Below are 24,438 nucleotides of genomic sequence, written 5' to 3'. Positions count from 1 at the left end.
CTTTTTCACACAGCGCCAGGTAGATGTTTCCCTTAAAATGATCATATAAAAAACTTTATCTAAAATTAGAGTTTGTTTGATCTGAAATATTTAATATTTAAATAAAATCAGGAAGGTGAAGCTCAATAAACACAATGAATATATCCATATTAAAATGTAATACGACTAAACAAACATCTTAATATGGTAAAATAATACATATCGCAGATTATGGAGATTATTTCATCAGAATAATTTAAATTACAGGCTGATTTTTCGCTTTTATCCGATTGTAGCATAACGCCTAAAACCAAGCCCTTTATGTCATTCCTTTGTTGGAAAAAAGTTTGCGTCTATTGTTGGTGTGCCCACACAACCAGATGGAAATGCATAATCTGGAAACTGACGTCACAGGTGGGATTGCCTCAGAATGGCGGATTTCGTGCGTGCTCGGCTCTCCCCTCGGGTATTTCCGGATGTTGGGTTAAATCCCCGCCCGCTTCATTCCTGCGTTGTTTGGGGACAGTAGGAAGATGGCGGCGGCCCCGCTGTACTGTGTCTGCCGGCAGCCCTACGATGTGAGCCGGTTTATGATCGAGTGCGACATCTGTAAAGACTGGTTTCACGGCAGGTATGTAGTCTGCGACATCCTAAAGAGGTGTAGTTACATGGAGGCGAGAAACACGGTTTGTTTTTTAAGAAAAGGCGACGGTTCTCTGAGCGGTCTTGGCTAACTTAGCGTGCTAACCGTTAGCGGTGGGCGACGGGGGTTTTAAACCGTCTATTGACACGACTTTACGGGCGAAAGTGGGGGTTCGCGCCCCTAAAAACAACATTAATGAACTCCATCGTGCCGCAGATAAGTTTAAACAAAACGACACGATCCAGCTCTTTGTAGTTATTATAATAATCAGCGGTATTTACTTAAATAGAGCCCAATAGAAAGTAGATCTTATAGCTGATGGTATACCGAGCTGTTTCAGTCAACACGGGTGATCAAAAGCGTACGTGACTACCTCTCCGTAGAGTTATTTAAAGGATAACTTTAATTTTGATGTCGCTGTGATTCAGTCGATTTAAATCCAGTTAAACCAGCTCTAGTGTACAAAGTGTGCCAGAGCTGGCAGGTTATTAAAGGTAACGGCAGCCTCGGGCGGCGTCTGAGTTGTATTTTAAACTTAATGATACAAGCAGATCTAATAAACAACTTCAACTTGTTTGGGCACAACCTGTACGTTAATTATATAGCAAGCTGGTAGTTTATATCTATTATTTAATACAAATGAGCTTTGTTTTAAATGCTGTTTTGATATTGGTAGAAAGTAAGTGGGGGGAAACGAGGAGATTGTTATGGTTTGGCTTTTGATTGACAGTTGGAGAAATTTAAATCCCCCACCCCCCTTTTTAGAAAGAGGAGGCACATGGCCTCGGACCCCTAGTGGCAAACAGGGGAATTATTTAAAGGTACCAAGCAGGCACGTGTCTGGGTTTTGTGTGTGTGTGTGTTGTATTTGTTTTGTTTTGGGGGCTTTTTTTCTTTTCTATTGTGATTGCAGGTAGCAGATGTTTTTGTGATTCATGCGTAGATGTTGGTGGAAGCTGTTGAAATCTTGATGGGAATCTTAATGTTGTGTAATGTGCATTGCCTAAAATGTACAAATTTCAGTCCACACCTAATATTGTGACGCACTTCTTGAGCATGAGATTTTCTCAGCATCCGACTTTCTTTCTTTTGCAGCTTTCTCTTGTTTTTTAATGTGGCTCTAAGTCCATGGGCTGACCTTGGCAACTCTTTGAGTCAGCCTGTGTGGGCGCATTTCCACAGTGACTGTTTAGGAATACAATAATCTGTTTTTTTTTTTTTTTTTGGTTTTTAAGGTGGGGGGTTGCTCATGTTGAAATGACGGAAGCCATTGCGTAACCACCAAGTGTGCTGCCAAAAAACTCAGCAGCCAGGATTTGTGGTGTGTCAGCGCCAAAACAGACTAGCTGTGTGTCATGTGCCAGCAAGAAAAGGAACAAATGTTGGAGCTTCCCCCATTGATGACTAATAAGCAGATACACACCACACACGCACATACTCACAGCAAAGCTCCAAAAACGGCCACATTTCCAGCCTCTTTCCCACGAGGCAGGCCAGAAGGAAATGGATATTCTCTGGCTGTGGTTGATGGCACGCCATTGGAGGGGAAAGCGGAGGAGCTCATTCTCCTAGTTCTTGTTGGTGTTTGTGTGGGAGACTTTTGTCTCGGTTGCTGGAGAGTGTCCTGTTTTCTATCACCTGTGTTTCAGTAAACAAAACAAGCTGTACTTTAATGTGGTAAGGCTGTCTGAATCAGTGTCACGGTTTATCAGCATCAGATTTGTAAAGAGTGAGGTTACAGGAAAGCTGAAAAAAGTCCTGATAAACTCCCCCCACGTTTTCAGTAATCTCTTTATTACAGTTTAATGCAGTCATATTCATTTTTGTTTTTATTCAGTTGTGGTTCAGTTAGTTTCCACATTGTTTCTTATTCACTTCAGTTTTATTAGTTTATAGTATTTCTTTAATAATTCAAAATTTGTAATACTACATTAAATCTACATTAACTACAGCATAGCCCTCTACTACTTCAGGAAAATAGTCAACATATTGCTTTGAGAGGAAGACAGAAATACTTTTTCCAGTTGGGAACAACTACTACTTTGTTGCTAAAGTGGAAATACCTCTTTGAGGCTAAAGTAGAATACTATTTTGTGAATAAAGTCAGGTGTAATGATGAGAATAAAGTTGAAATACTACTCGAAGTAGCTTCAAGATTAAAATAAAAGTACTACTTCATGGAAAAAGTTGAATACTATTTCCAGAATAAAGTCAAGTACTGTTATGAGAACAAGATAGAAGTACTACTTCAAGAATAAAGTTGAATAATTATTATTTTTTTACTTTAAATTCATAATACCACTTTCAGAGTACTGGAAAGTACTATTTCCAGAATTAAGTGGAATTAGTTCTTAGATAATAAGGTAGATTGTGTAAAGTTAAAAAAAAATGACCACACTGTGTACATCTTCTCTTTTATGTGCTAAAAGAGAAGTTTTGTCTTTTATTGTAACTGCTTCTAAAAATGGTACTTTAACCTCATGGGCCAACAGAATATTTTTTGGTGCCTCTTAGATATTTGATAAATACTTTAATGTAAAAGTTATACATTGCCTACAGTGGTAGACTTACACCTGAATGAGAAAAAAGCATTTGAAAAAAATACAAAATGATTGTTTGCAGAAGAAATGTTCTGGGAGTCTCTGTTACTAATCTTCTGACCTCTTTGGTTTACTTTGCTGCCCCTTCAGGGTTTTGTCCTGACTATCTGCAGGGGTAACAGTGCCCTGAAGCAGTATAACCCACTATTAGACCCTTTGGTTTAGATTTCAGGTGTAAGTCTGAGTACCATTCATCATTTTGAGCCTCACCTGATTGCAAGACCTGCCTCTGTAAATGGATCGCTTCATGCGTTTCTTAGATGCAAATTTACATCAGTGTTATGGATGTAAATCCCCGGTAGGTCACATCAGATCACAGTGTAGGTGTCAGGCCCTCCGGTCTGCCCATTGTTTAATGTGCGTGTGGACAGTGGGGGCGATGATAGACCAGTGGTGCTCAGTGAGATGGAGCGAATGACTGATGGGAGCTACGGCGAGCCAAGTTCAATGCGCGATCTGTCAATGTCGCACAGAGTGTGAGCACACTAAAGAGAGATGGATCACCTCTGTGGAGAGCCTTTTTGGTGTTTAGGCTAAGTGGAAGTGCCCCCCCCCCCTTTTTTTTTTTTTTTTTTTTTTTTTAAACTACTGCTGTCTGTGATGTTTAAGATCATCTGTTTAGATCTCTGATAAGTTGATTGGCTGAAGTAAAGACAGCCTCATAGCTCTTGTTTATATTCAGCTGACTCTCATTGGGGTGGAAATAACATTACATTTGGCTCAATCACAGTTGATTAAGGGTCAAAAGCATCATGTATTGATTACTAGTCAGTTTGAAGTATAACAGTAAAGAATATACCGCACAGTTCAAATTAAAGGAAGTTTAGAAAACCACTTTAAATTACAATATCAAACTGATAGCTGATGTACCAAGCTAATAGATCAATAATTTGTATGTTATGAACTGTGAATCTGCACAGCGAGTTCAGTCTGTGTTTGTTGTGTCGCATCTTTCAGCAGCAAACACTCGTAAGACTGATGACTCGTTAGGTTTTAAATGGGGCTCAGCCATGTTGAAGACATGTGTGAAAACAGAGTCCCAGTGCTTGTGGGCCTCAGGGCAGCTCAACCTGCACTGAAAACTATTAAGTTGTTTAAAACTCCCAGGGGCTCCCTGACGCCCTATAAAGAACAAAGTGATCCTCTTTTTGTTGTTTACCAGCTGACTACAGAAAGCCCCGCTGTGTCCTTCAAACTGTAAACAATGCACGGGTGATATGTTGCTTTTATGCCTAGCTGGCTAAAATGATTTAACCCCTGAGGGCAGAATGACAGAGCCTTATCCGTCTGTCAGACCTCAGTGGCTCTTACTGCTGTCCAAGTCCAGCTCTGTTTATATAAGCCTTGCCTGAGCGCACTCGGATGAGTCAGGTGCTCCTCTGGGGCAGATAAAGACAGCCAGGTGTGTTTAACTGCCCTCATATCCTCTCCATCTCCACCACCCATCCATTAGAGATCTGCCAGTTCCCTAATGTAGGTGTGTCGGCACCCCATGCGGAGCGGTTATTTAGAGCTTAAAATAATGGCGATGCCAGCCTCCAGCCTTTGTGTTTCTGCACTGATCACTGAGGACAATGAACCCCCTCACAGTGCGTGGACTAATGAATAAACCCTCTCAGTTACACAGGAAGGAGGCCCTTGATGAGAGGAAGTGGAGGAGAGGGGCTGTTGATGGCGAGGATTTAGCCAAGTACACACATCTCCGCTCATTCAGGAAGGGATGTTTAGCTCGGTAATCTGCTGCAGTGCTGTCAGAGGGCAGCTCTATCAGGGAATAAAGCAAGGTTTTGTGGGGTATCTGTGTTGCTCACCCTGGTTGTACTCCCTCTGACCTTTTTGTTGTCTTACAATGCATGATAACACTATCTTATGAGTTGTTGAGATGACGTATGACTGAGCAGATGAGGTTCATGTCGGTTCAAGAGCTGTTTGCACACTCACCCCGCTTTGTGGTGATGCGATGCATCATCAAGCCCGAGTAAGGCAGCAGGAAATACTTGGCCCCTTTCTTTTCTTTCCTCTCCCATTTTTACATTTGCTGTCTCAAGTCCACATAGACTCACAAGCTCGGGTTAAAGTGGTAATCATTACAGGTAACACGCGCGCTGAGTCAGGGTGGCGTATGTGGCACAGTGCCCTTATTTCGCACTGCAGTGTTATATAAAGGAAAGTAGCAAGAAGGTCACGTCAGCCCAGAGCACACGCTGTATTCACACGTCTCAGCGAACCCAGCGGCAGAGAGCTGTGACTCATGCTTTCCCCCAGCGAACGGCCACATGTTTGAACAAAGATTCCTGATACATGAGCTAGGCTTAGTCGCCAGCCAAACACTGTACACTGTTACTGCTAGTTATCCATTTGCTCACGTGCAGGAGCAGGAGTGCTTCTCTCAGCTTTTTTTTTTTTTGTGTCTTTTATGGATGTTGTAGGAGAGTGGAAAAGTAACTTGCAAAAGAGATAAATGTGAGTTCTTTACAGCTGAATGGATATTTAATTAGTTACTGTACTAATGCATTTGTTTGCCCTTATACCCAACCAACAAAAGTTCAGATTTTGTGTGGTATGGTTGATATCCTGTTTGTGCACCAGGGTGATGTGGGGGGTGGCAGGCATTCACACAAGCTCACCATTTCCTGATGAGTTAATGGCCCTCTGCTTTATTTCCTTTACAGTTTTCCTGCAGTTCCTTGTAGATCAAAGCTGATAGCAGGCTTCGGTCAGCTCTATCCCCCCTGCAGGCTTTCACCTTTAAAAGCAAAGGTTATATCAGCAACAAACCTGTTTATAAACCTCTTTTTGCTGTGCTGCAGGAAGGATTTTTGTAGGCCAGTAATGAAGCTGGCGTCTGTCTGGTTCTCTCAACAAAAAAAAAAGCAACAAGATTTCTTCATTTGCTTTTGGAGTATTGATCTCAGGGGAAGAGAATCTCTACAAATTGATGCCACGTGCAGTCAGAAGAAGTAAAACACTAATGTGGTTCTCAAACTGTGACACTATGGGCAAAATGTAGAAGAAAGCTAAATTTAAAACTAAACTGAAATTTACTTTGGTTACTTTTTTTCAGTGTTCATAGAAAACTGTGGGGGCATTGAGTCTAAGTTATTTGTTAGTTTCTAATTGCATTATTTGTTATATGTTATAGATTTTTTCTAACTTTCATCTAGTGGCTATTGGGCAGATTTATCAGCACTGGGTATCAGTGAAGAGGTCAGGTGCACACTAGTGACAGTAGTGATTAGTCATCTAGTCGACAAATTGCAGACAATCTTAGTTTGGATGTTGCAGGCTTCAGTGGCCTGAAGTTTAAGTGTTTGCTTTTCTGTGGATGACACAGTCCTGCTTGCTTCATTGGTCACCAGCTCACACTTGGCTGGTTTGGAGCTGAAAGCGAAACTGCCAGGGCTCTACTTCTAAGGCCACGATTCTCAGTCAGAAAAGGGTGGAGTCTACATGCTTGGTTGGGAATATGTTGTTGCCCCAAGTGAAGGAGTTTGAATTATGTTAGGGACTTCTCAACAAGTGAGGGTAGGAGGACACGGGAGATGGGTGCAGAGCTGAAAGCGAATGTGAGCAGTTGATTTACTGGTTGATCTGCAATCCAACAGTCGCCTATTCCTCTTTAGAGCATTCGGGGTCTTCATTAGAAAGGTGATGACTTCAGTAGAGCCATTGCTCCTAAATATAAAAAGGGAACCAGCTGAGTCGGTTTGAGCGTCCAATAAGGATCCTGGGACTTTAAGGAGCAAGGTGTTTCAAGCATGTTCAGCTGAAAGGAGATCACAGGGCAGACTGAAGACATGCGGGAGAGATTCCGTCCCTCGGCTGGATGGGACTGCCTCTTTTGACCATCTGAAGAGTTGAAGGAGGTAGCTGGGTTGAGGGAGGTCTGGGTATCTCTGTTTAGGCTGCTGGCTCTGTGAGCCAGACCTGAATAAGTGGTAGAAAATGGATGGATGGTCATGTGAATTAGGATAGTTCAGTTTTAGTTTGTACTTTTTGGCTTGTCACACTATACATGTTGTCCACAATCCGAACAAAGTTGCTGTTCAACCCATGCTGCTCCGGTATGCAACCCAGGAATGCATGTGAGTTGGTTCCTGTGGCTTGGCTGTTGCAGGATACTCAGGGGTAGTAGCAGCATGAGTGACACCGCTGTACTGCAGCTCCTCTTGATAAATGCGCTGCAAATTATATGATGAGAATGCAATATTAGCAAAGAGGCCAGATCATTCAGCTTGTTTTTTAAAAAAAAATATTGAAGCCATAACTGTGAAACGATAGAACATTTGTTGGAGGGGAAAAAAATAAAAATAAAACGGCTATGTTTGGTCTCCTGACCTAAGTGTGCGCTGCTTTTTCCTCTTCTTTCTTTTTATCTTTGACCTGTGACCCCTGGCATCTCCGCTTGAAACACACACAGCATTTGACAGGAGTTTGGGAGCGTTTCATCTGCTTTAGCTTGTCCAGGTCAGATAAAGATTGTGGTGTCCTCGTTTCATTTCTGAACGGGCTTGTAAAGCAGTAGACCTGTTCCACTCATTTCAGTTAGATTGAAAGTGGTTTATATGCCACCATTTACAGGATAAGTTATCTGAAGGAACTTTAAAGTATAAGGAAAGACCATATATATTGTAAATGCAATGAATGTCTTCAGCTGGTAGGGTTTATTATTACATACATACATTATTATAGTAAATGCTTTGTATATGTTTGGGCAAAATCTTGTGATGGCGTGTTTTCTTTTCCTGGCAATTTAAAAACAGTATAAACCTCTGTAGGGGACTTGCCCTAACTCTGTATCTCATTTCTTTCCAGCTGTGTACAGGTAGAAGAGCACCATGCTGTGGATATTGATGTTTACCACTGTCCCAACTGTGATGTCGTACATGGACCCTCCCTGAGTGAGTCTTTGCTGCTTCCTGAAGCCATTTTTCTCTCTCACGCACACACTCACACACACTGCAGTCCTGAACTTTTCTAGACACCTTGGTGCATGCAACCTGGCAGTTTCATAGTGCATAGTCCATTTAATGTCAGATTGCTGTCTATACAGACAATATTGATTTGTAAATGATTAACTACCAATCTTGTGCTTTAAGTGCTTTGGCACTCTTTGGCAATATTGTAGACAATGTTAAACTTAATCATCATCTTGGCCTTCTCTGACGACCTGTTTGCTGCTGCCTGCCGCTGAAAGGCAGTGGGAAGAGGGGACATTTATCGCAGCATATAATGTGTTTTCTGGATACACTGTGCTTTTTCAAAGTTCAGAGGTTGATGGCTCCATGTCAGAGCACTGGCTATGAATTTCAGATGGATCAGGCCTTAACTTAACCAAAAAGTTATAAATAGTTCTTTTCATCTTTTCTTATTACCCACAGCTACATCCACTTCTGTCAGGCCTAGGCTACTCACTAGGGCTGGGCATCATCAATGATTTCTATAATCCATTCGATTTCGATTCGATTCAATTTTGCCTCAGACTGTCAGAAATATTATAATTCTCATCATTTATCAGTACTGACACTTATGAGACTTCATCAGAATTGTGAGCATCACAGCAGATGCCTTTGTGTCAAACTGAGAAAAAAACACAGAAAAACATGAAGGAGATTTTCCTGGCCTGCCTTTTTATAGCAGATAACCTTAAAAATATTCTGCAATATTGCATAATTTTAAAAAGTTTAAATTTCTTCAGTATTGAACAGCAGAAAATAGGCTTTCTTGTCCGAGGTCATTTAAGTAAAAAAAAGAAAAGAAAGAAAGAGCGCTGTAAATAACGGTATATTGGTGGGTAATAAGCAAATGAATAATGCAGAAAACAGAGATCTGAGATGGGAAAGTGTTCTTGAAGTACAGAGAGAGAGAGCGAGAGAGAGCTGTGCATGAAGTGCAATTTTATCGTGGTGGAAGCAAAACAGCAAAGAGGGAATTCATGTTCATATTTAAAAGTCGATTCAGGATTTAATGAATTGATATCGCTTTATTCAAGCTCACCTCTCTCTATCCACCTGCACTTTCAAATGTACACGACCAATCAGAGAGGTCCCGCCCCTGACTGTCTCTGCTTGGTTTAGACCACGATACGGGCATAATGCGTGTCTGTTGTTGACCACACGGAGACTTTCAGAGTTGCAGAGACTTTTTTTTTTTTTTTTTTTTTTTTTTTTACTCGAACAGTTGGTCGCACCGGTGTGACCTAAGATTTTTTTTAGTCGCACCACTGAAAAATCTGGTCGCATTTGCGACCAATTTGGTCGCACTCTAGAGCCCTGGCACCCTCTTGCATCTCTTATCTTGGCGGCTCTGAAGGCTAAACAGTAAAGTGTTTCCATTAGCCAGTATATCTGAAGCAAACTATTTCCTGATGTGTGCTACATGTGAGAAAGCACAACAGCGGAAAGTATGACCTAATTCTTTGAGGTGCATGTGTGAAAACAGCACCATACTCTGATTCTCTGCCTTGTCTCACCCATGTCTCTATATGCTGGACAGTCCCGGGGGGAAGGCCGCTCTCTGCAGTGTTAGTCGAGTCAGATTTTTTTTTTTTTTTTGGTTAGGGGGGGAGGGGAATAGGTTAACCTTTGACAACCCTGAGGGCAGACATTAAGAAGCTAATTGAATGGTGCTGCAAACCCTCCACTTTGATTGGACAAACCCCTCGATATCCACCCCTGGGCACAGGGGCTGAGTAGTGAATTAATGTGCTTGTGACAAGTGATTGTGATCTGCATAATTTACAATGTTGTTGTGTGAAGGTGCTTCAAGAGGGCATATTATTACATTAGGACGAGACAGCCCAGTGAAACTCAAACCTACTTTTTTTTTTTTTGTTTTCTGCAGTGAAAAAGCGCAACAACTGGCACAGACATGACTACACTGAGCCAGACGATGGATCGAAGCCGGTGCAGGCTGGCACCTCAGTGTTTATCAAGGAGCTCCAAAACAGGACATTCCCCAGGTAGATATCCACAAACCCCCCCCCCCCCCCCAAAGAGCCACACTTGTTAACCAAACTCTAAAGGCCTTGCCTAGTGGAGTATTTTATTCAGGTAAACTAAAAGTGCGATTTCCTGATTTGTCTACTTTTGAAGGCTCAAAATTGGGCTCCTGTAAAGTTGTCTATGCAGTTAAAGGCTTAAGTAAGGCTTTGCATTAGAAAGTTAAAAAGGAAAAGAGAAAAACTGCAAATATATGAGAATGTGTTTAGTGTGTTTTTTTTCCAGTTCTCTCTTTCATTTTGGAAATGTTTTTTCTCATACTTAATCCTTCTGACCAACTGGATTGTTTTTCTAATTTGCTGAAAAAACTCGAAATTCTTAACTTAATGCTCATACAGGTTAAAGTGGATTTCAGAGAAGACATGAATATGTACACGCCTGCTTCTTGTGGTTTTAAGCCAGGCAAACAGTTTTGTTCTGTGTTCTCACGGTTATGATATCTAGTGGGAGTTTGATTGAGTCTGTTTCTATAAAAGAAAATAGTTCCAGTGTGTGGATTATTTACATTTTCACGGCCACTGATTCTGGAAAAAATGTGTAGCTTTGGAATATTTTTAGTCACACAAAACAGTGTGGCTTTAAGAACGAAAGACACATTACTGGGTCCAGAGTTTTCTTGATTGTGATCACATTTTTGTAGAAATCTTTATGAAAAGTCAGTGGCTCACCTGACTTTATCTCAGGTGAAAAACCAAGGTTGTCGTCAGCGTGCCTAATCACCACCTCACAGAGCAGCTTGCATGTCTGTAGGCTCTTTTTGGGTCAAAATGCTACCACCACCACAAACACAATATTTTCACCTATATTGAGTTGTGGTTTGGGTAGTAAAGTAAACAAAGCAACTCTCTGCATGGCTAAAACCATTATGGTTTTATTTTGAGAACACTGGCAGCTTGAATTAACTTATTACAATCTGGTTTTCAGTGCCGAGGAGATTCTGATACGGATGAAGGGTGAGCTGGTGACTACCAGGTATTTGGAGAGGCAAGGCTTCAACTACCCCATAGCAGTCACCGAAATGGAGGGTCTGGGTCTGAAACTACCCCCCTCTACTTTTTCTGTCAAAGATGTGGAGCAGTATGTGGGTAAGAAAACTTGGCTTTGTCGTCACATGTATGTATGTAATTTACAACAAAACATTAGTGTTTATTGTCTGGGAAGGATGTGACTTCTGTGATTGGACTACACAGCATCATTGGAAGCTGCTTAAAAGCTAATGAAATAACGCTACACCAGCCAGCTAAGTGGCCATTGCTGAGCAGGCGCCATCTGTGTGTGTCAATATGAACCAGTTTCCAGGTTCATGGGTTTTAACCCACTTATCAGGCATCAGACGATGGCTGAATGCGTTCTAAATGAGCGACGGCTAAGCTTTCACTGCCCTCTCCATGACCACTGCACTTCCTTACCGAAACAGCCTGCTACTTCCCAGCTCCTATTACAAGCCCATTACCAAGCCCACCAGTGTTTTTATAATTAAGTTCAGATTACAGACTCCCTTTCTCACGTTATCTCTCTCTCCCATGCCCTATTGAGCATTAAGCCAAGGCACAGGTGTTGTGACTGGGGTCTGAGTGTGGGATTACAGTTCTTCCAGTTTGAAGACAATGGGACAACTGGAGTAAACGCCGATGCTGTCGAGCATTTCTGCTGCCAGCTCGGTGTGTGGTCAAAGATTGGTCAAAAAGTTCTACACATGATGGAAAGTCTTTAAATTGACCTATTTATTGTTTTCAATCCGAACTATATATTGTGTGTATATATAATGAATGGAAACCAGGGCGAGGTGCCCTTGCTAGGAAGGAGTAAGGGTTTAGTCAGTAAACCTAATTATTCTTAATTTATTTAATTACCAACAAGTATTCACTCGTCTCTGGACACAGGCTCTGGTTGCCTAGGTTACCTTGTTATGCATTTATTAACTTGTTATGTGCCAATCACTGGTATCAAATGCTTGCTCCGAAGTTGAGTGAAGTTTGTCTTGGCGTTGGCCCGCTCTGTGTTTTTCCTGTTTTTGGCTGTAGTTGCCGAATGTTTTTAACTTTCTCTGGTTTCCGTTTCTCTGTAAATCACTTCCTGTGTAGACGCAGCCTAAGATGTTACAATGCGACCCACCGTTAGCAACCCTCTCTCTTTCTGTGAGGGGAAGAATGCAGATGACAGCTGCAGAGACCAGCCTCTAGACCGCTTGAGTACTTTGATGTAGAAAATTAGGTTTAATGCCAGCTGTTTCAGAGTAAACTGCCATGTAAACTTTCAACTGAAGGATGACAGCCGATGTTGGCAAGGGCATTACAGTTAATTAAAACTAAAATAAAGGCTCAAACTGGGTGTGAAAAAATATTTTGGCTAACTTTAGAAAAAAATGAAACTGACTGAAATTTAAAAAAATGAGAAAATGTCTTTAGTTTTAGTCTCTGTTTGATGGAATTTGTTAGCACAGTCTGCCTGATGAACATTGTTATTTGTTTACAGCGACCCTGACAAATAACCTCTCATTTATAATAATAAAAACACCAAACCTGAAACTATCGATTCTTCAATTTTTTTCCACTTACCCATTTCAGGGCTGTAGCAGGAGCTGGAGCATGTCCCAGCTGTCATAGGAACTGAACTAATATTGAAGCTAATAAAACTAAACACAAATGAGCAAAGCCACTTTAGAAGCTAACTACACTGAGGCCCTGTCCACATTAGAAAGGTGTCTTGGAGAAGTTGGTTTTTGAAAGTGTTTTGGTCTTTCGTTCACACATGAAAAGCGTTTTAGGTCACAGACATTGGAGATTTTGAAAAACTCCTTCCAGGGCAAAGCTTTTTAGAAATGGTTTGACAAAGAAACCAGAAAGGGAAAACCAAGTTTGTATTGCACCATCAAAGTTGTGTCTTGATGCTTGTTATTGACTAATCAGATCACATTGACAGGCTTAAACTAATATTAATATGAGTTTTCCTTATGACATTTAGCACAAAATGGGTGGATACCAAATTAAACTCAGCTCAACTTTGAGGTCATCTGTTAAAGCACCCAACTGGTGCTTTGAGGAAGAGTAAAGGTTGCTGTTGACAGGCAATGGCTTATTACCAGCACTTTATTAAAAGTATATATTTTTTAAAGCCCGATTCACAAAAACCTATTATAGAAGGAGATATTCCAGTCCCTCATCCCAGTATTTAATAGAACAAACCCTGCCGTGCATGTTCATAGTTACAATCATGTTCATTCCTACAAAACGGTCAAAATTAAAGTAGGATTCATCTTTTGATTTCAGTGTTGAGTAAATTATTTTTACAGCATTTTGCTCCCAAAATGTTTGATTCATGAGGAAATAATTGTTTTACATTAAAATTAATGCAGTGAGTAACAAGTTTCTGGTTCCTGTCTGCTGACAAAGACATATTTGCAACAATTATCTCAGTTAATTGGCTCTTTAACATAACTGGGTGTCGTCATATATCAATGTCGTTATGGTGGGATGTCGGTTAGATTGAGTGTCTCTCGAGCTGGCTCGGCGGTGCTTTAGTTTGTTGACATTAATAAAAAAAATAAATAAATAAAAACATTGAATTGGGTTTGTGAACCCAGTGCTCGAGCTCGGCGTTGCAGGGTTTCCAGGCAGCTTTGTCTCGCACTGTGTGACTGACTGCTTTTCACTCCACCTGTTCTCTGTCATCAGACGCTGGCCAGCTGGGCCTTTAGAGGAGAGAGAGAGTGTGTGTGTGTGTGTGCACACACAAGTATGCACAGGGGTAATAAAAAAGGTGTGTGGGAGGGGTGTGGGGAAAATACAACCACCAGCTGTCTTGCTACACACTGCACCCCAGTCTTACTTCCGGCCCTGCGTGTCACTGCGTGTGATTTGTAGCGTCCCAACTGTGAGCTGTTTGCTGTTTGCTCTCTCTTTGACTTTTTTCTCTTTTCCTTTTTAGCATCTGTTTTCTATCCCATGAGTAAACACACACATGCACACACAGCTTTTGCACACTTTTTCTCACATCTACAGACATATTTCCTTATATGCTTGAGATCTCCCACGCACACACAGCTATTAAACGTAGCAGCCCTCTCACCTCCACCCACTCCCCTTCCTCTGGGACTGGTGGTCTGGACAGATTGACAGATTGTCTCGCTTGCATCCCCTACAACCCCTCCCCATGCTGCCATATTAATGCCAGTTTTCCTCAGGGGTTGATCTCTAAAAGCACATGAAGATGCCAGCAGGCTGCTGACCCCTCTGAACCCCATCACCTACTCTGCAGTCATTTAAAAAGTTTGAAGATTTTCATTCAGGAGTCTGTGACTGCAGAACATCTAATCTGATATTGCACAAACTAAAAGGCACTTTATTCCCGTCTAGGTGGTAACAAAGTCATCGACGTGATAGATGTGGCACGGCAGGCGGACAGCAAGATGAAGCTCAGCGAGTTTATCAAGTATTTCACCAATCCCCATCGACCCAAAGTCCTCAACCTCATCAGCCTGGAGTTCTCTGACACGAAGTAAGCCATGCTGCAGGTCCGTCACTGTGATTTAAAAGCGAAAAAGGAATAAGTATCTTCAAGAGTCAGCAAACTAGGTTTGACAAAACTTCCAGATGTATTTTTTGCCAAGGCCATCTATATCAATGTAAAGTTGAATGGAAGCTTCCAGCTGATTTAATAGTTGCCTGAGTTAATAGAAAGAAATGGAACAACATTCGATTTAAAGTCCTTCTGATGTAGCCGAAGCTGTTTTCACTCGTGCACTTTAGACAGATTTGTGAGAATCAGGTTGGGATATTTTGCTCAGTTTCTCTTTTAGTGTAGCACACAACAAAACAGGCATTTGCACTACTGGGAGTACTGTGAAGGTGAGGGAGCATGTAGCATGCTGGAGGCTCCTTATATGATGACAGCTTGATAACGATGAATGCCGAGAATATTATTCTGCTTTGTTTTAACACTGGTGCAGTCTGACATCGTATGGACTTTGCACTATAGGCACCTAGCAGGTTAAAGACCAGCTACCATCAGATCTGATTGTGCTGGACGTTTACAGTCTCACTTTCAGCTCTGCTGTCACTCAGTGCATGAGTGACAACACCTCAGTGACTTGTTATTCTGTTGAGGGTAGAGTCGAGTCTCTCTACAGTATTGGATGTGTTTGAGATTAAATCAGGGACCTACAGATATGTTTTTAAAACTTTCCTAAGCTCAGTGTGCTGCATGATTCTGATCACCCGCAGGATGGCAAAGCTGGTGGAGGTTCCTGACGTGGCTCAGACGTTGTCCTGGGTTGAGAACTACTGGCCAGACGACTCCTTCTTCCCTAAACCCTTTGTCCAGAAGTACTGCCTTATGGGGGTCAAAGACAGCTACACAGATTTCCACATAGACTTTGGAGGCACCTCTGTCTGGTATCATGTTCTCTGGGTGAGTGTGTGGATTTAAAGAGCTTTTTTTTTTTTTCCCCTTTAAAGAGAGGAACATGCCACCCTGATGTTCATCAAGCTCAGGGATTCAGTGTTTCTTTAAATACTGAGGTTTTTAGGTCAGACTAGCACTCTCTGAAAGGTCACCTTGCTTCTCACATCCAGTTAATTCATAAAACAGCCAGCAGCACTCATCATGATGATGGTCTCACCCCCTCGCTTCTGAAAACTTCAGCTAACTTTAATTTGTGATTGAATGAGGGGCGGGTGTTTAGTAGAGCAGTGCCGTCACATTCACAAGTTTAAACTCTTGTTACCTTAAATACCGTTTCTTTTGATTTTCAGGGTGAGAAAGTCTTCTACTTGATCAAGCCCACCCTCACCAATCTTGCACTATATGAGGCATGGAGCTCCTCGCCCAATCAGAGCGAAGTGTTCTTTGGGGACAAAGTGGATAAGTGTTACAAGTGTATTGTACCCCAAGGAACCACGCTGCTCATCCCTACAGGTCAGTGAGGTGTTTTAATGTCACATTTGATAAGTAAAGGACTTTAAGTGTACTTTCAAAACTTTCTTAAGGTCAGTTTGAACTGGGAACCTCCTGAGAAACTCTGTATTTCTATCACAGGAACTGGGTAACACATTAAGCTCCAGGGAGATTATTTTACCCCACAAAAAGTCCCAGCTGACAGGGGTTGTACTTTCTGAAAGTACAACAGTTGGTTGTTGGTTGGCAAACAGTTGGAAAGTTGTAACCTCGTCATCTTCTGGATGTTCAAGAACTGTTTGATAGAAGTGATGATTGTGATAAATGATGGTTTATGTTCACGCTATGATCCGTGAGCATGGCAGTTATGTAGACCTCTAGGTATTGGACATATGAAGAAATCAAATTTGGATAACTGGCAGCTTATCATCTGTGCTTTACTAATTGTCACAAATGTATTCATAGCTTATTTATTACACATGGGTTTAAAATCAGCTCAGCCTTTGAATTCATGCTCAGTCACGTCCGCTATCCTGACACACCTTTTTGAAAGTGATCTTTGGTTGGTACACCAGGATGTGATTGAGAGCTTTCACACCAGCCTAAACAAACATCACTGACCAGACAAACGCACACACACACATTTTAGTTGAACCAAACTAAACACACTAGTCATCAAAGTACTTTTAAAGTCTTGGATAATGGTGTGTGGTTTCCAAGCACAATAAATTCCACACTCTCAGACGTGCAGCTGTTTGTGTCGCTGATGTTAAATCATTGTTTCTGGTGACTGCCTGACAGTTTTGCGCCAGCTTTGCTGACCTGCCTGGTTTTTTTTGTTTTGTTTTGTTTTTTCCCATGTGCATTTAAAAGTGAAAAATAATCATGATTCCCATGGATGCTGCCAGGAAAATACAGGCTCCTTTAAGGTCCTCTATTATTGCCAAAGGAAAATAACAGAGGGAAATTCTTCCTGAGCAACAACCCAAACAGTTCTTAATGATCATAATTACAGGGAAAAATGAAGAGAGACAGAGCTCCTATGTAATATGATGAAAGTAGCACTGAGGCGTTTTACTACACGTGACTCTGCAGCCTTGTGGTGGCGCTGCTGATGTTGCATTAAGAAGGTAGAAAGATGTTTTGATGTCATGTCACTAACTGAGCATGACACCAAAGCATGCTTTGATTCGCTGAAGTGAAGCTAATGGATCCAGTCATACCATTATTTGTCCATCAGTCTCTCAATGGACTTTTTAAGCCCATAGAGCTCCTTCACCCTTGCCCCCCTACGGCACACGGACAGACAAAGCTCAGTTCAGCCCGTCAACTGCTGGATGTCCTCAATCAGTCTTCCAGCCATGCTTTCTCAGAAAGCTCAAGCAGCATTGTGAAAGAGAGCTTTTGGCAGAAAGGCTGTGGAGAGGTGGGAATTAAGCTGGGGTCAGGAAGCACAGTAGGTCAGTCAAGTGTATTATCAGGCCTGTCTGTCAGCCTCTGTCAGCCCCCCCCCCCCCCAAAGAATCTGTTTTCTCCTACTTTGTGTTGTATTAGGAGCACTGTTTATCTGGGGTGGAAGTCGTTATTGACAGCATTATCTTATCTGCTGCTGCGGAGTGTGACTGTGCCTCAGCAGGATAAAAAAGTTTCTTGCAGTCTTGTTGTCACAGATTTTTTTCTGCATGTTGAGAAAATATGATTAAGCGAAGTATAAATCCGTATCTCCTCAGGTATTCATGTGTAATTTCTCTGCCCCACCCTAAGAATGTTATCATTCTAAGCCAGAGAGTAGATAAGTTGAGTAAACGTCTGTGCTCTGCTGCCCTCTGCAGGCTGGATCCACGCTGTTCTCACCTCTCAGGATTGCATGGCATTTGGAGGGAACTTCCTTCACAACCTCAATATTGGCATGCAGCTCAGGTAAACCACTCGCCTGCCACTGGTGTGGCATCTTGATTTTTGTGTGTTTTCTAGAGACTTTAGCACTTAACGTTTGGTTCGCGTTGTAGGTGTTATGAGATGGAGCGTCGTCTGAAAACCCCAGACCTCTTTAAGTTTCCCTATTTTGAGGCCATTTGTTGGTATGTGGCAAAGAACCTCCTGGAAATGCTAAAAGGTGAGAGTCTAATACTAAAAACCACAAGCCACAGAGATGTGTATAAGAGCTGTCGCAACATAACATTTTGACATAAAAATTCAAAACATTTGGCAAGAAAATAATGGTGTCAGTAAGATTTATTTATGGGTCTTTCCATGAAAAATCAATGAGTTCCTCCCACCTGACCCCTCAGAATTAGTATATTTAATGAAGTCATGCAAAATTTTACCTGCATATGACAGTAAATTTCAGGGTTGCAAGTCCTTTAATACATAGTGGAGGGTCAAAGTGTGACGTGTTTTGTTTTGTTTTTTTCCACTATTTTTGATCCCTCAAAAGTTAAAATCACAAAATATCCACAGGAAATTTCCATTGCTGAACACCACTTTTGATGCTACCTTTTTGGAAATCCATTACTGTTTTAAAAGGTTTGAAGCTTTCTCGCTTAAAACTCATGTGACAGTTTTCCCTTCTTTGATTTTGTCAGAGCTTCGAGAGGACAACTGTCCTCCACCGACCTACCTAGTGGATGGAGTCAAGGCTTTAATCAGTGCACTGAAGACTTGGTTGAAAAGAGAGGTGAGAAATTCCGCCTGATTACACCTCACATGTCTGCAGTCCACATGGTTCTTGTGACACAGGAGTCACCGGAGGCATCCACGTTTAGTCTTATCTGTCAGCAGCAGGCGGCAGATTCTCTGCTCACTCCTCTGGTTTGAATGTAAACTGTTGCGGCTTTGCAGGTGAACGAACCCACCAGCGAGGTACCAGACAACATCAGGCCGAACCATCTCATTAAAGAACTGACCAAGGAAATCCGCTACCTAGAGGTGAGGAGCTCTTTAGACTTCATGCAAATGGTGGTGTCAGCTGGGAGAAAAGCTGACGCTCTTTTGGTATTGTCAGTGATTAATAAAAGTGACCCACATTTTAGACATATACAAGCTGTAATCTCAGTGTTTACATCATTAATTTGCACCATTTCTTGACCCTTTACAGTTTTACATGTGTATATCTGTACATCTTATTAAATTTAAAAAAATGATCATTTGATTCTGTAGGTTTTTTATTTTTTGCACACTGTAACAACCTTCACTGCATGATTTATTTTACATTTATTTTCTAGGAGGAACCAGTGGGTGGTAGCAAGCTAGTGAAATCTCAGGGAAGTGGAGTACCTTCGGGATCAAACGGCTGCCTGTCCACTCGAGCTACGGTGGAGAGGCTGTGCCAGGCACGGCGAGCTCGAAGGGCCGCCAGGCAACTGAGGGAGCAGGAGCGCCATGCGCCCAAGCTACCCACTAACTTGGACATCTTAGAGCAGCACACCAGGGATGTGCTGAAGAGGCTGGAGGTCGGGCCACTGGAGGAGGTGAGCTTCAAGGAGCAAACATTCAGAATGTGTGTTTAATCTACATTAAAGGAAGAAACCAAAATGCCGTTAGTTAGGCCAAAAGGTGCACAATGTACTTATTATTGTAGTTGGAGTCTTCACTTAAATGCAGCTTTGCACCGATTAAAGCTTTTTGTAAATGCTTCTGTGTGTGTTGTTGATGACTGATACAATACTTTTAATATTCTGTATCCAGGATCCTGCGTTTGGTGCCAAGGTTCACGCAAAGTTCAACAAAGTGTCAACCGCATCTGCAGCTGCTGCTGCAGAGTCTTTGGAAGACAACCACATACGGCTAATGCTGGTCAACGGAAGAATCATCAGGTGGGGGAGCAAAGTGAATCAGTGTGCAAAGCCAGTCAAACTAGTACTTTTGTTTTGATGACAAACTCCAGAAACCAACATAAAACCACTTTGGTGAATAAAAAAATAACATGAAGTAAAAATGAATTTAGAAAGGTTTACTAGTCAGCAACAGAAACTATGAATTTGTTAATCTACAAAGCCTGTTCTTCTGAGCTGTGACGCAGCCGTCAGGAGATGAGGAGTCCAATTTATTTTCCTCTTCTTGTTTATTACAATATAAATTAGTCACCTGCTCTGCATGTTAACATGAACTTTATATTTATGTGTGCAGAGATTTGAGACGACCGGGAAGCAGCAGCCCTGTAAAGTCCGAAGATGAGGGACTGTCTGTTGGCCCACCCAAGGGTTGCATGGACATGAAGTTTGAGAGGCTGTATGACAGTCAGGAACAGCACAGCACAGCTGAGAAATCCGCACTCCTCAGTAAGTCTTCAGTGAATATTAAACCAACAGACGATTGTAGCCATGCAAGCATTTAGCTGACGATGTGTTCCTTTGTGTCTCAGGAGATCTGGAGAGGATGAAGACTGAACTCAGGGAAGAAGTCTCAGGACACTCCAGTGTGTCAGATGTCGAGTCAGACAGCGACTTTCCCACAGAGGTAAACGATATCCAGGATTTATACAAACACAGCCGGTTTAGGAGCTCAGTGTTTCTGAACAGAGTGTACTTTGGGTAATCATTTTTTACGCTGTCTTCTGAGGCATGTTTTTGAAATTTCTCTGTCCGATGTAGCATAAAGAGTCATCATCGTCGTCATCATCTTCTGACGAAGACTCGGAGAGCTCCCAGGATGAAGAGGACGAGGATGAGCAGCAGACAGGCTCAGGGCACATAAAGCTGGACCAGTCTGGCGAGAAACTCAGGCACAAACACAAACCACTCAAACGGTGAGGAAACAGATCGAGGCAGGCCTGTGACCAGTACTATTATGCTTCTTCAAATATTCTGATTATCCGTGGGCCGTTTAACCAAATAAATAAATAAATAAAACAAAGTCCTTGAAAGGCCCCCGTGAACACGGCTCCATCGGGGCACCTTTTTTAAAAATGAGTCTCGTCTGCCTCCTACAGAGAATGTCCTACCTCACCCAGCACAGCAGAGGCCATTCAGGGGATGCTGTCTATGGCTGGTCTGCTGTGCTCCTCCAAGTCGGAGACGGCAGACTCGCTCCAGGAGTCCTGGTGGCCCAGCCCGTTGGAACAGGCGCAGCACCAGCGCCGACTGCAGGGGGACAAGAGCCCGATAGACAGCCAGGGAAACAGCAGCAGCGAAGCCTGGGACAATCAGGGGCTCCCCAGCCCAGAGATGGACTACCAATACTGTGACCCCTCAATGTCTCCACCTCTGCACCCCTCCAAGAGGCACGCCCCGAACCCTCCACCAATCAGCAATCAGGCCACAAAAGGTTTGAAATGTGACTTTTATCATTTCTGCTTGTTAATATGCAGAAAAATGGAGAAGCTGTTTCAGTCCACACTAACTGGCACAGAAGATAAAGCATGGTTCAATACGTAATGTGCAGGATGTGGGAATTAGCTCTCTGATTAGCTCTCTGACAGTGGGACAGGTGGTATTCAGTGTTTAAAAACTGTTTAAAATTAAATAAAAAGTACAGAAAAAAAAACCTTTCCAAAATTAAGCTGATCAACGATCAGGACAAATTTTAACCAGGACTTAACTGTCGTGCAAGAAGTGTTAGTATATTTTACTTGGATTAATGTATACTTTAATTTCCCCACGGGGATCAATGCTCTCTACATTTAACCCATTCACTCAGTGAAGCAGTGGGCAGCCGTGTGTAGGGATGGTACCTTGCTCAGGGGTACCTCAGGGTAGCCGTTCAGTGGATTTGAACCCTCAACCTTCCGATCATGGGGCCACCACACTACCTACTGAGCTATCCCTGCCCCATTATCATGTTCTATTTCATTTTTGCTGTTTGACAATGTTTAGTTTAATTTGTATTAGTTTCTTTATTTTATTATTGTAATATAAAGTAGGTGCTTTCTTTGGTGTCAGGGGCCCGTTTTAAGGGCCACTTATGGTTATCATCATGATTAGGCCACTTGATGGATTATTTGTCAGATTTGTGAGAAGATAGTTAGTTGAAATGTTACTCACTATTTGATGTTACTATATAAATCCCGCTAATATTTTCATTTTTCTCTTTTTTTAGGCAAACGGCCCAAAAAAGGCATGGCCACAGCCAAGCAGAGACTGGGGAAGATCCTGAAGCTCAGCAGACACAACCGCGTCTTCGTGTAACCCTCCCAGACATTGAAAGAAGGGCGAGGAGTCAGGAGCAGGGGGAGAGAAGAAGATAGTTTTGTGTATTTTTTACCAGACAGTTAAAATATGTCGGGGGGGGGAGGGTGGATGAAACAAAAAAGAAATGAAATCAAATGGACACTGCCTGGAGATGAAACAAATCTTTGATACGTAAAACACGCTCACTGTGCATGCTTAGGAGACAGGGTATCGGATTGGAAACGAGCAAGTGCACGACTTTACTACAAGCACACTAAAGACAAAAACATGAAAGGAGCATGTTGCTGCAGGGAACGGTGGACTTGAAGCTCCTGTGGGCATTTTGGACGGACAAAAAAAGAGATGTTGGTGGGGGCGGGAGGAGAGGGTGAGGCGGCAAGACGTCCACTGCTTCTGATGCCAAGATCACCTGCGTCACATTTGCTAGTATTTCCCCCTTCTGCTGATCACCCCTCCACCTCTCCCCTGCCCTAATTTTTATTATTATTATATATATATATATATATATATATTTTTTTTTTTTTTTTTTATTCGTGACAAACTGAACAGGACGAAGGGTCTGTTTACCTGGACGGGTGGAGGTGAAACGCGGTGCTAAAAGAGGAGGTGGTGAAACTGAAATTTCAAAATGGTGCTTATTTGTTTGTACGTCTCTCCACTCTCTCATGCTTGTGTCCCACCCTTCCTCTTTATCTCAATCACACCAGCAATAACTACTTTTTTTTTTTTTTAAGGAGAGAGGTAAGGGCGAGAGGCAGCACTTTGGTGCGTTTCTTCTGCTCGCAGAATTTTAACAGGTGTAAAACTGCACCTGCTCTCACACCTGCACTGTAGTGTTGGAGGTGGGGTGGAGTCACTCAAAATGCTGCCTCTCTGTGAATTTGTTTTCCCATAGGAATTACAAGTCGTCACCTCTGAAACGACTCTGGCTTAATTTATTTCGCGTTTTATGTGATTTTTTTTTTTTATTGTTGTTTTATGGATTCTGAATTATGTATTTATTAATTGAACAGAGGTAATGATTTTATTATATTTTCACCCTAAAAACCTCAGTGAGCCTGAGGGTGGTTCTTTCCCCCCCCCCCCCCCCCCTTCGTAGGGAGGTTTTTGGTTTTTTTTAACCTTTTAAAAATAAGTTTTTGTAAATGTGGATGTTTTTAGAGTTCATGTGATCATCTGTTGAGTAGCTACCCATCTTTTCCCTTCCCAGCTGAGTAGAGCCTGTGTCGATCCTTGTCCTCTTTGTTCCTGTAGAGGTTTTTTTGGTTTGTGTATGGGCTATGTGCGGATAGTCTAGGTTAAGAAACTTCCATATCTACTCCTGAGCTTTCTCTACTTAGTGCCACACCGTTTAGCAAAAAAAACAAAACAACAGGTATTCTGAGCCACTGTGGTCGATCCAAAGTAGATGATGTATTAAAAGGTCAGCGATTGAGGAACTGACATGTGGATGATTGAGGGTTTTTTTTTCTTTAATGTGAGGTGTGTGTGTGCAGTTCTTCACTCTCAGGGAATGATGCCATGGACATAACCTTCGATTAACCACCAGCCACACATCATGGATGCAGACACTCATGACTTCTTATTTCAGTGTTTTTCAGTTTTTATAGCTCAAAAAAAAAGAAAAAAAAAAAAAGAGCAACAGGTCAGATTTAACAGTCATTGTATCTTTAGGCTACTTTTACCCATTTGGTGTTACTCCCACTCGCTGCCTCCAAACACGTGTTCAGCTCATTGTTTAAGTGGAAAAACACCCTAGTTTAAGTTGACTCTGCACCCATGTAGCTTTAAGAGCGCCCTCTGAACAGTGTGAACCTTCCTCAGGTGAGTGATGAGATCCAAAACACAGAATTAACATAAAAAAAACTGTTTCCTTTGTACCCCTCCTTTTTCTTTTACACTACACTTTAATCTTTGAAGTCTTTGCATGTTAACTCACAGAATAAAAACACGAACTGGCCCGCAGGCAGGGTTTGTAATAAGCTGTAGTATTTGTCCCCCTCCTTCTGCTTGAAATGCAGCTCTCAGCATTTTTTTTTTTAATTTTTTTTTTTAAATATGTGTTGGTTCTTGCAATGGTTTTTTCCAGATTTAAATGGCTTATGATTTGAAATATACAAACACTGGCTAACTGTGACACTGTTAATGCATTTCAGAAATTGCGTGTAAATAAATAAAAGTAATGAAATGAC

The 24,438-nt window shown here is 42.0% G+C and overlaps 1 protein-coding gene across 1 annotated transcript; it reads left to right on the top strand.

Annotated features, from left to right (window-relative positions):
- The first annotated feature begins 500 nt into the window (after positions 1 to 500).
- kdm7aa (lysine (K)-specific demethylase 7Aa) lies at positions 501 to 24,437 on the top strand. Its single transcript, XM_084910002.1, has 18 exons — positions 501 to 610; positions 8,038 to 8,123; positions 10,066 to 10,183; positions 11,148 to 11,308; positions 14,579 to 14,720; positions 15,446 to 15,632; positions 15,977 to 16,139; positions 17,951 to 18,038; positions 18,128 to 18,234; positions 18,704 to 18,795; positions 18,960 to 19,046; positions 19,343 to 19,588; positions 19,806 to 19,933; positions 20,247 to 20,398; positions 20,482 to 20,576; positions 20,711 to 20,865; positions 21,049 to 21,383; positions 22,155 to 24,437. The coding sequence occupies exons 1-18, from the start codon at positions 513 to 515 to the stop codon at positions 22,241 to 22,243; spliced, it is 2,529 nt and encodes an 842-aa protein (XP_084766128.1). The 5' UTR covers positions 501 to 512; the 3' UTR covers positions 22,244 to 24,437.
- The last annotated feature ends 1 nt before the right edge of the window (position 24,438 follows it).

This window comes from Perissodus microlepis, chromosome 17, assembly GCF_051167445.1.
Source record: "Perissodus microlepis isolate ML-2025 ecotype Zambia chromosome 17, ASM5116744v1, whole genome shotgun sequence".
Classification (NCBI taxonomy): Eukaryota; Metazoa; Chordata; class Actinopteri; order Cichliformes; family Cichlidae; genus Perissodus; species Perissodus microlepis.
This window is presented reverse-complemented; position numbering and strand designations above follow the sequence as displayed.